The sequence below is a fragment of the Procambarus clarkii genome, chromosome 2 (assembly GCF_040958095.1).
Source record: "Procambarus clarkii isolate CNS0578487 chromosome 2, FALCON_Pclarkii_2.0, whole genome shotgun sequence".
Taxonomy (NCBI): Eukaryota; Metazoa; Arthropoda; class Malacostraca; order Decapoda; family Cambaridae; genus Procambarus; species Procambarus clarkii.
Genome location: NC_091151.1, coordinates 32,994,676 through 33,006,554, shown reverse-complemented (window position 1 = coordinate 33,006,554; position 11,879 = coordinate 32,994,676). Strand labels below are relative to the sequence as shown.

Below are 11,879 nucleotides of genomic sequence, written 5' to 3'. Positions count from 1 at the left end.
ATATCAGGGTAAAGTTCCTTGAGAATTGTTGCAATGCCAGATTTGACACCTAGCATGACACTTGCCCCATCACTAGCAAATGCTACAAGGTTCTGTTTCAAATATAAGTCCTCAACCCCATGATAATTGAGACAGCACAATAGATGCCCAGCAATAGTTGCTACTATTGGGGGAAATGGGGATTACCTTCCTTATCACTTTCATATTTCAAGTAAACTCTCAAGGTTGTTTTCAATGCTCAGGTTTGTTGGTGCATCAATGAGAACAGAAATTTTGCCATTTATCTGCTTGATATGCTGGCAAATTTTATTTTTCATATTATTGGGTATGTGATTAATTATCTCTGTGGTACTAGTGCAGGAATGCAGTCCCATTCCAAATGTCAACACCATTTTGTTTTTGTAATTCCAGTAAGCCAGAGTGATCAGAGTTTGGTCTGTCATTCTGAGCTAAATATGCAGAACACAAAATGGAACAAGTTGTCTTCAGATGCGAAGCATTCATGGCTTCATACAATTTTCCAAGAGCATCTTCACTAGCAACATTTTCAACACAAAGCAGCAGTGAGCTTTCCATAGTTTATGATCAACAATTTTTTTGAGACTTCAAGAGTGTACTTCGCTCTGCTACATTACAGGATACTCGGTATATCTGCCACTCATTTGATAGTCTTAAACTCTTAGAAGTGAAACGTGTTATATTGCTTATGATTGCACATACTTTACACCAAAGTTTATCTTTCCTGACGTCTAACCATGGATAGGTTTCCTTTTTTTCTTCAGTCCAAATACCTCAGCAGGGATACGTTAGACTTCAATGCACCATTACTTTCTGAATTGCACATGTATCCAGTTTGAATATTTGAACTAGAAGCAGTCAAAACACAACTTATGCCACTTTCAGTGTTATCATTATCAGTCTCTTGTACGTTATTCTTCTTACACTCCTCATTTTATCTACCAAAGAAATCAACATTGTTTGCTTAGAAGCCATGATGGGGGTGTTTGTGAGAAAAAATGCTTCTGTATTAGAGAGAAATCCAGGGACCACCAGCCACCACTTTACTAACACCACTGAAACACAAAAGCAGGGTTGCCAACTCAGTATTTCACGCAATACTAGAACCACCCCAAAAAGCACTAAATTATGTAAATTTGTGTGTAGCAGTTTTGTCGTTTTACCTGCCTATCTTGAGATGAAGTTATCTTCAGACGATTTCGGGGCTTAGTGTCCCCGCGGCCTGGTCCTCGACTAGGCCTCCACCCCCAGGAAGCAGCCCGTAGCAGCTGTCTAACTCCCAGGTACCTATTTACTGCTAGATAACAGGGACATCAAGGTGAAAGAAACATTTTGCCCATTTGTCTCCGCCTCCACCGGGAATCGACCCCGGAACCTCAGGACTACGAATCCAAAGCGCTGTCCACCCAGCTGTCAGGAAGTATTTGTCTAATGAATTAGATACCTGTCTAATGAACTGATGCTAAAGCCATGAACAATATCGCTAAATATTCGTATCCAAAGCAGTAGGTTGGCAAATTTGTCTCATATCGTTTGTCTGGCATAAATGGACAGGAAGCATTCACATGTGTCGGGTATTATGTTTCCAGATTCATACAGTACAATTCAGCCTGTTTACTTTTTATGTACATAAATATTTAAATATTATTGAATCTCTCTAGAAAAAAAGAAATATCATAACATTATTAACCTATTAGTTATGTAATACTAATATTTTCCTGCCGCAATTAATTAACTTCACCAACAAGCCATCCTCTCTCCCTTTCACCCATTCCACCATCCACTTGCAGAGGTACCGGCGAGCTCCAGCAGCACTGCTTCACTGGTACCTCCTCTCCTGCTTAGACCTTACACAAAATATAACCTCTCGTCTCATTTTAGAAAAATCTCTTTTAGGTTCTTGTTACCACATTTTGATATTTATTAGAATGATAATCATGCCAGCTACTTAATTCATTATTTTGTAATGTAAGATTATGAAAGGCATGAACTCTTCACAGTCAATTGTCTTCTTTTGGTCTACTATTGAAGAAAGAAACTTACACCTAATTAGTTCAGGAAAGTTACAATACTAAGGCAGTGATTAATCAAGCAAACCATCTCAAAAATTTTATTGGTAAAAATTTTACTTGGATCAAAAATATATTTAAACACCATTATAAAATAATTCAGCTAATCTGAAGACAACACAATACACTTCAGCACTGGAAACTTCTATTTTACGTTTGCTTCCTAAAACATGGCAGACATGCTCTCCTCCAAGAACTTTTTATAAATTGCCATAAAGGAAGCAATAAAGGCTTCTATGTGGTATATGGCCTTGGAGCCCAGGTTGAGGCGGTGCTCGTGGTATGCCGCTAATCGAGTAACTTCACATTTCAACTCTCCGTCGCAGTTCCGCACCAGCTCCTTCAGCAGACCCTGGAAATATTTCAAGAATCATTATGATCAGTAATTACATTTGAGAAATAATGCTCACATAAGAAGGTGACCAATATAATGCTTCTTATAATGGCTAGCACTTTCTCCTGATAATTACCTTACCTTAACCTTTAACAGCTCAACTACTTAAGTCTTACATCATCATGCATATGACATGTGAACACATCACACATGGTGATTTAAGCATAGGAGGTAATCACAGATAGCAACTAGTTAAGAGTTAGTTGTAAGAGTATTGTCAGGTTGATGGATGGTAATGTAACATTATGAGGTACTCTCTTCACCAATACTGAATGTTAGTTTTAACAGTAATGTTCACAACAGATACGTTGAATGCCAGCAATGTTTATCTATCTATAACTCTGGTACTTGATTCCATCTGTGGTACTTCTATGTAATCCCCAAATTTTTCTTTAGCCTTATAGGGATAAGGAACTGCAATTTTATTTAATTATTTGTTTGTGTATCTGCACCAAATATATTATATGCTTTTTCCAATGGTATCTATCACCAAAAAATAAATAAAAGGAAATAAATCAATAAAACATTGTTAAGAGATTCCATGTTCTAATAGAAAATATTGTTAAAGTAACTTAATACCAGGGGTATAAATATACCCAAGGCATTCAATATAATTATTAATACTGTACTGTACAACCAAAAGGAATGCAGTAATTGCAAAAAACCAGCGTTGAATGTAATGAAACGCCATTTTCTGGGTGAGCCCCGGAGGCTCCCTGGAGCTTATCGGGCTAATGTGTGTTATGTTAGACCGGGACATTAGCTAAGGAGTTCAGACCTACCAGGGACCAGCGCCAGAACCTGGCCCCTTCAGAGAGGTTTCAGGGAGCAATGGCCCTGGAAACCCCCATATGGTTGGGGGTTTTCCTTATCTGCCATCGACCGGGGTTAGGCACCCAGAAAGGTAGGCGTAACAAAACAAACCCCACATGGTAAGAAACTACAACAAAAACCGAACAGAGAGGTAGAAAACTCCCTACAATCCCAAGGAAACTAGCAAACAAGCAAACATCACACTTTACTGCCGCGCCGATCATCCGCGCAGCCCTCCCCACCCCGGGAGGGGGAGAGGGGAGCCCCGGACCTACCGCGCCGGCTGCCAAGCTCCAGTTCGGAAGCTAAGCTTCAACCAACGCGAAAAAACCGCCGACCGGTGGGAGGGAGGGTTTCCAGGGAGCCTCCGGGGCTCACCCAGAAAATAGCGTTTCATTACATTCAATGCTGGTTTTCTGTGGGGAGCCCCTACGGCTCCCTGGAGCTTCATACCCAAAGAGAAGGAAAAGAAAGGGCTAACCCGGGAGGCGGCCGCCACAAACTCTGCAACGCAAAGCCAAGACAACCGGTCGCAAACCTGCGACCCAAGGCAACAAGAACGCCCAAGAACAGACGCACATATGGATGGGCGGCCAAAAACCCGTGCTACCCACAAATCCCTGCGCCCGAAATGAGCCAGAGACGTCACCAACACAGCAGCAAAAGCTGCAAACGTCTGAACAGCACGGGCGCAAAGACAGACCGCAGGCTGGAAGAAGGAAAACACTGCGGACGACCTGGGAGACCCGAGCCCTGAAAACAGGGAACAAAGGAACCGGATCAACCACAGCGCATCCCCAGACACGGTACGCCGGCAACAGCAAAAAGCACAACCGGACAACACAGGATGCACCCCCCGGCCAAACCAATCAAGCACCAATACCCCAAGAACCCCTCTGGAAAGCAGCCGTCACGACCGGCGCCAGGACAGAGAAAGGCTGCACACCTATAAAGCTACCACCAGTACCAAAGAGCAGGAAACTGAACCGAAGGGGCTACCACAAACAGAGGGGAAGATAAGAAGGCACCCTGAACAAGGACCAGGATGGCTCAGGCGACGCATGAGCAGGCCGGAGGGGAAACAAAACACGAGAAAACGTAAGAAATGTCATACTGTCTCCAAGACGAAGCTCGCAGGTGGGACACCGTCAACAAAGCCACCTGAACACCATAGAAATGGTGATACCCGCGTCAAAATACCAGACGCGAAGAGCCAAGGAGAAGGCCGAACCAGTCACGGACAGGACCGATTCGGCCTGCTGAAAGAGGCGAAGCCTCAGGAGAAACGCCCCGGGTACGGACACCTAGCAAGCAGCGTCTGAAAAGAAGGCCGGGCCGGCCACCAAGGAACCATAAGGACTGTTCTCGTGGGAATGGGCTGCAACCGAGCCAGAACCCGAAGCAACAGCTGGACCGGGAGAAGAGGAACAGGTACCCCCCACCTCGACCAGTCCTGCCGAAAGCCTCCACCGTGAAGACCTCGCAGGTGGGAAGGGCGCCTCAAAATGGGCGACGCCTAGACCACGCCGACCCGAAGACGTCCATGGCCAGGAGTCCATATGCCCGACAGAGGCAACAAAACGAATCGGCGATGACTGGCCAACCCACGAAGAGGAATGAACCGAGACAGCTGTCCGCCAGGACGCAGGACACACCCCGGACACGAACCACACGGTCAGCCAAACCCCTGTGGTTCCGGCAAGAACCACCAGAGAACAGTCCAAACAGAGCAGAATGGTAGAGTACCTAGTGACCCAAACCCTCCGAAGTGCAAACCAGACAGCCATGAACACCTGAACTGTGCTGTGAGCCCGACGGACAGAGACTCCATCAACCTCGGCCGACCTGGTGAGCACTGTTCACAAAGCCCCAGCCGAAAGACGGCTCGTCCGTGAACACATCGAGCGAAGGCTCGGGGAGGTGCCAAGGCACGGAACCCCGAAAACCCCAAAGAGGAAGCTGGTGACGCAGCACCAACACAAGATCCCCGGAGGAACCCAAGGAATGCAAGAGGCGGAAGGGGAGTCTCTGCAGGAACCAACCGACGCCGTAGCCAAACCCGACTCCGCGGGCAGACAAGCGCGCCGAAGTGCAGACTCTCGCACAACCGCCCAAGCAACCGCTGAGCAACCCGGGACCCCCTCCTGAACAGCCAAAGGCGGGACCACAGCCGCAGGAACACTTCTGGAGGGAAGACAATGAGGGGCCCAAGAGCCTGAAACAAGGCCCAGGTCCGAACCCGGGACGGAAACAGATGGAAAAAACCCCAGAGCACCAGGAAACCAAACCCGGCGATCTGGAAAGAACCATCCCCTGGCGAGCAGACAAGCGGACTGACTGGGAGCCCACACCAGCCAGTCGTCGAGGTAGGCCAGACACCGAATCTCAGACTCAGACAGGGCATGAAGATCCGGTAAAGATGCAAAGAGTATACGAAGTGCCCATTACAAAATAGGGAAGGCAATAAAAACCTGAAGCCCCACCACCAACCGTGCTAGCTCTAGAAAAACTGGAGAGGAACATGCCAAGAAGTGACCTGGAGGTCCAGGGCCACCATCCATGCACCCGGCCCTAACAGAATCCGAACAGGAGACAACAGTCCTCCGAGGAGGGCAGAGGATCCAGGGCGCAGACTGAAGAAGTCCAGAAGAAGTGCAGACGGGAAAAGCTCATGACTGCAAAGAGCAGACGGGAAGCCCAGAAGGATGGGGCGGATCGACCACGCCCCACGCACCCACAAAGAGGAAATGACGAAGCGCAGGGGAAGAAGCCCACCCCGCCAGCTCTGAACCCCCCCAAGGGGGAGAAGCCGTCCTCCGACGCCAGCAGAGGCCGGAAGACAACCCAAAGCGCCCACCAACAGCGGGACCAAGCGAGAGGCAACAGAGCAAGCTGCTCCCCCAGCGCCCAGTTAACAGAGAAGGGAACAGAACCCCTTCCGAAAGAAAAAGTACACTACCGAAGTCATGAGGAGAGACTACGGGAATGAAACCACACTTCGCTGGAAGATGAAGTGAGGGGAGACCTGATCACCACATTCAAGATACCCAAGGGAATCGACAGGGTTGATAAGGACAGGCTATGTAACACAAGGGGCACACGCACTAGGGGACACAGGTGGAAACTGAGTACCCAAAAGAGCCACATTTAGAATTAATTTTTTTTTTTTTTTTTTTTTTTAGTGTCAGAATGGGAACGGGAAAGCACTAGGAAGTAATGTGGTGACTCCACACACAAGTAACGAGGCTGACCCCCATACAATGTCACATGTAGACATGATAGAGCCCAAGAGGCACAGGAACCTATACACCTGGTGATGGACGGTTGAGAGGCAGGACCAAGGAGCCAGAGCTCAACCCCCACAAGCACAACTAGGTGAGGACATATATCGTAAAAGCACAAGCCGCCGACTAGTGGCAGAGAGCACTACGCCGGCCAGGCAAAGAAGGCACAAAACTGCATCAAAAGGCCCACCTCGACAGCAAAACCACAAAGTCCCAGCACAACCACAACATGTGCCAAGACCCAAAAAGCTCAGTCTGCAAGCCAGGAAGACCCCGGAACCCCAAAAGGCAGAACCGGGTCACACGAGGAAACAAAGTCCCCTGAACCCACAAAAGGGGGCCCAAGAGGAAGAAACCTCCAGAACGAAACCAAGGAACCCAAAGGAACCCAGAATCGAACCAGGGGGAGCCCAAACCACCACATTTGCCGGCGGAGAACACCACTGAAAGGCAAAGCACAGCCCCCAGCAGAACGCCCTGGGAAAACGGTCCCAACAGACCGAAAACCGAGGGGCAAGGTGTGGGAGCAAGCATACCAGCCAGGGGCACTGAGCCTAAACCCATAGGCTGAGACCCAAAATCAACACCCAAACGTTCTCGCACACCCAGACGCATGTAAACAAACCGCAACGCCGCCCTGGTGGCCACGCCGTGAAACCGGCAGACGAAAATGGCCGCCAGCAGGGGCTGTGACTGACGCTAAATACACAAAAACACGCCAGCAAATGTGGGAAGCTAGCAGACTGGAAGGGCGAAAAACGTCGCCCAACAGCAGAAAAAACCCCGGAAGGGGCAAAACCGCCCCAGAACTGCTAGCAGGCAACCCCCACAGCCCCGGGAACCAACAACAGAGGCCCCGGGGCAGAGCCGTCCTCCAAGCCCTCCGCCCTTAAAGAAAAGCAAGAGTCCATGGGAAAGGCAACAAGAAAGGGCCGCTGGTAAGACCCAGAAGCCTTGGCAGGAGGCACAGGCTCAAACCTCCGTCCCCAACCCGAACGGGGCAGCCCCCGAAAACCGCCCGAGTCTCTGCCGCAACTAAACCCCGCCCCGACCCCGAAACCCGCAGACGGTCCGGAGCCGGGAACATGGAGAGAAAGGGGCGAAAACCTGAAAACACTGAAAACCCCTGAGACGTGTACAAGCACGGAGGCCTAGCAGAGGGCCGCCAAACACTACCAGTGGAACTATAACCACCTTAGGCAGACCCCCACCAGGCAAGAAAAATGAAAAACAAAAGAAAAACCCCGCAAAAGTACACCATCTCCAGAGGCAACAGAAACCGGCCGCCGCTTAGGTGGCAGCCTGCGCAACACCTTGACGCCCTAACCAGCACAATACCAATCCCTACCCAGGGCCAAACAAGGGCCCCAAGCCCCAGCTGGCCCCAAGGGCGAGGCAAATGCCGAGCAGCAAGAACCTCTACGGGAATGGTTCCCGAACGCCCCAGGGAAGATAACCCTGTTACGCAAGGGCAGTACTCACAGGGCGCTTAGGGAAGTCAGCCACTAAGCACATGCAGCCCCGGCACTGATGAAGTACTCCTGGCCACCGCACAACACAACAAACGGCAGTGAACGCCACACAAGGCAAACACCGCCTAGGAAACTGAGGCCAGAGAAGCGTCAATCCCGGTTGACATTAGCGAACGAACTGGAACTTGGCAGCCGGCGCGGTAGGTCCGGGGCTCCCCCCTCCCCCTCCCGGGGTGGGGAGGGCTGCGCGGACGATCGGCGCGGCAGTAAAGTGTGATGTTTGCTTGTTTGCTAGTTTCCTTGGGATTGTAGGGAGTTTTCTACCTCTCTGTTCGGTTTTTGTTGTAGTTTCTTACCATGTGGGGTTTGTTTTGTTACGCCTACCTTTCTGGGTGCCTAACCCCGGTCGATGGCAGATAAGGAAAACCCCCAACCATATGGGGTTTTCCAGGGCCATTGCTCCCTGAAACCTCTCTGAAGGGGCCAGGTTCTGGCACTGGTCCCTGGTAGGTCTGAACTCCTTAGCTAATGTCCCGGTCTAACATAACATACATTAGCCCGATAAGCTCCAGGGAGCCGTAGGGGCTCCCCACAGAAAAAAGTTTTTAATGGGGCAACCCCCCTCAGTAGCTGCATGGAGCATAGCTCAAGTAGGGTGCTGGTACCACACAGCCCGCGGTGTAATGGCAACCACAGTTGTGTCCCAGCTGAAAGGTCCTCGAGTTTGATTCCTGTGCCAGGACAGTAGCACTTGGGCAACGTTTCCTTTCACCTGATGTCTTTGCTCATCTAGCACTAAAATAGGTGAGAAAATCAACTGAAGCTTCGAGATGGCACAAACCCGCAACCAAAGCACTCCTGGTCACTCGCCTTACCACTGTACCACACTGACTTATTAGGTAAAAGTTATACAACCAGGATTCCACTGAAATCTCTTAAACACTGGAGGTTTCTACTGAAGCCAGCCCAAGCCTCAAGACTTCCAGAGGTTTGAGTGGAATCTCGGTAATATAACTTTTACCAAGTCGGGGTGGTACAGTGGTAAGGTGAGCTGATATATATCACGTTAGTGTGAGTTCATGGTATATTTGAATAAAATAGGCATCGTGAAGGTAGGCAAGTGTTATGGTTTTCACCCTGGTGAAGGTCAGTGATCAGTGATCAGGGCAATCCTCACTCGTTGAATCACCATCATCTGCTGTCTCTGTATCTAAATTATCACTATTGAAATCACTGTTCCATTCTTGCCCCTCAACATCTGACTCAATATCGGAGAATGTTTGAACTAAACCTGGGATTTTTGTTGGTGTAAGCTTCACTCTGCTAAATTTCTTGTAAAGCATACTTATCTTATCCTCTTTGATTGATTTCTCCGCTCTTTTCGTTGTTGAACTGCTCTGCCCTTGACCATGATCCATCGTGTAATATATATAAAGTGTTGAAACAACACGGGAACAAATATAAATGCCGATAATAGCAGAGATCTACACAAGTTTGGGATGCGAGCGGGCAGCATGCTGGTCACAAGCGAGGTAAACAAAGGACTAGGCTGACCACGTGGCCTGACAACCCAGGATGCCATGCGGCATATGGAGGAATGTGGGAATACAATGGCGCTCATTTTGAAACCACATAGAAGTTGATCAGATAAAAATTAAATTTTTTACAAATATTTTAATACATGACGCGAGCCATAGTCAATCGCTCAGAATCGGGAGAAAAATGAGTGACGACGGGTCGCGGCACCTGAGTGCAATAGTGTTAAACTATTACATAATACTGATGGATAACTGTAGGAAAATACCTCTGGATAGTAACGGACAGTAATGTTTACATGGACACCACTGTAAGCTGTTTAGTAACCAAATAATACACATATTAGACATTTGAAGAAATAACCAATTCCATTATCTAGTTTAACTTCCTACCTTGAAAATAACCTCTGGAGGTATACAATGTGTCAGGAGCTCGTATATTCTTTCCCGGACTTCTAGCAATCGATTAGGGCTCTGTTCCTCAACAATTTTGGCAGCAGTTCCTTGTAAGAACGTCTCCCAATCAGGGACACATATCTCCTGCTGGGCACTGAAGGGGTATCTGTAAAATATGTCAGCCATTATTATTTTGTTTACCAACAATTGACATAGCAATTGACAATTGATAGCAATTGACCCATCTTCCAGGATTGAGCTTGTAAACGCTTTAAACTAATATTTCATGTCTTAACAGAATTTTAGAAAAAATTAATTAATAAATAATTGAGGATTAAGTGTAATAAAACACATTCCTATGCATGACCAACTACAACCAACTCAGGGACTGAGTCTTCTCCAACTGTGCAGACTGGAATATCTTCCAGTTGAAAAGAACGGCAATACCGTAAAGGCCAACTAGCAAAAGACAAGCACCTGACTAGCAGACATGAGACACAACTGGGGGCTCACTGTTATGACCCCAGGTAGCCTGAAAAACGAGTCTACCTGCCTGAGAGTTATTCAACAAACTAGCCCCAAGTGAGAGGTCAAAGGAAATATAGATATGTGAATATATATGAAATACTTGGCAAGTGTTAATGAACAGTTTAAACGCATGGGCAGAGGATAAATGTGTAAATAAGGACATGACATGAGATGTCGAGATTTTGCTGACAAGGAATGAGGCTCGCTGTGAATGTCTTGACCTCACTCGAGCAGCAGAGGTCGTGAGAGGAGGTTGCATTGTGTTTGTACTCCTGGCAGCAAAGGAGGAACCCCTAGTTGTGTGCCCCTACAAGAGGAGGGAGTCAGTCAGGCGTTTGTGTATGAAGCCTGAAGACGACTTAGTGCTCGAGTCAGGATTAGAAGAAGCCTGGTGAGGCATTCCTATAGCAATTTTGTGGGTGACCTGTGTGAGCGCCATGTCGAGCGTCATCGAGTGAACGCCCCGCATCAGATAAATTCTGTGGCAAGTCTATTTAACCAGTTGTTAATGAATGCCTGTGATTGATCATGTGCCCAGCGATCATGGCAAGTGTTTATAGATACATTAGATGCGTTTTATTAAGGCAGTGAGCTGAAACAAGAGGGTAGAGATGGAGGAACGTCCTGGAGGGCAGAGTGACGTGTCCACCCTCTCCGGAGACCAGTGGCTGACTGAGTGAGGCGGCGGCGGCTGCCAGCGAGGCAAAGCATGGAATTGCCCGAACGGGGGAGTACCCCCTCGCGACATGTTAGAGTATATAAAGAGATGTCAAGCGAAGGACACTTATTTTGTGTGAATATATTTAATTATGTTTTAGTAGGAAAACATTTTTATTGGCATGGCAATGGAAATTGCAGGTTTGTTTGGGGGAAGAAGTTGATATAACTTCGAGGCCAGGGAAGAAGACCACCAGCAGTCTCCGTGGTGTAGTGGTAAGACACTCGCCTGGGGTTCCGCGAGCGCTATGTCATGGGTTCGTAACCTGGCCGGGGAGGATTTACTGGGCGCAAATCCTTAACTGTAGCCTCTGTTTAACACAACAGTAAAATGTGTACTTGGATGAAAAAACGATTTTTTTGCGGCAGGGGATCGTATTCCAGGGACCTGCCCGAAACGCTACGCGTACTAGTGGCTATACAAGAATGTAACAACTCTTGTATATATCTCAAAAAAAAAAAGTTGATGGAGCAAATTTCGAGGTGGAGAAGTGAAGGCTGAACTCTGTGGTAGACCATAACCCCATAGTGAGAAGTGGACCTGAAGCAGTGTGGAAGAGCAGTGAAGAGAAGTTTCACGTGTCTGTGGGATCAGCGGTGAAGCATCACTGGTGTTTGAGGAGAAATTCATTGTGTAGCAGTTTAGGAGGACT

General features: G+C 48.0%; 1 protein-coding gene across 1 annotated transcript in view; it reads right to left on the bottom strand.

Annotated features, from left to right (window-relative positions):
* Positions 1-2,114: 2,114 nt before the first annotated feature.
* LOC138364441 (replication factor C subunit 3-like) overlaps positions 2,115-11,879 on the bottom strand; it is a 31,095-nt gene continuing 21,330 nt past the window's right edge. Inside the window, exons 6-7 of the mRNA XM_069324077.1 lie at positions 9,979-10,147; positions 2,115-2,439 (exon numbers count right to left, since the gene is read on the bottom strand). Of these exons, the coding sequence (XP_069180178.1) occupies positions 2,251-2,439; positions 9,979-10,147 (358 nt within the window). The 3' untranslated portion in view covers positions 2,115-2,250. The remainder of the gene's footprint in view (positions 2,440-9,978; positions 10,148-11,879) is intronic.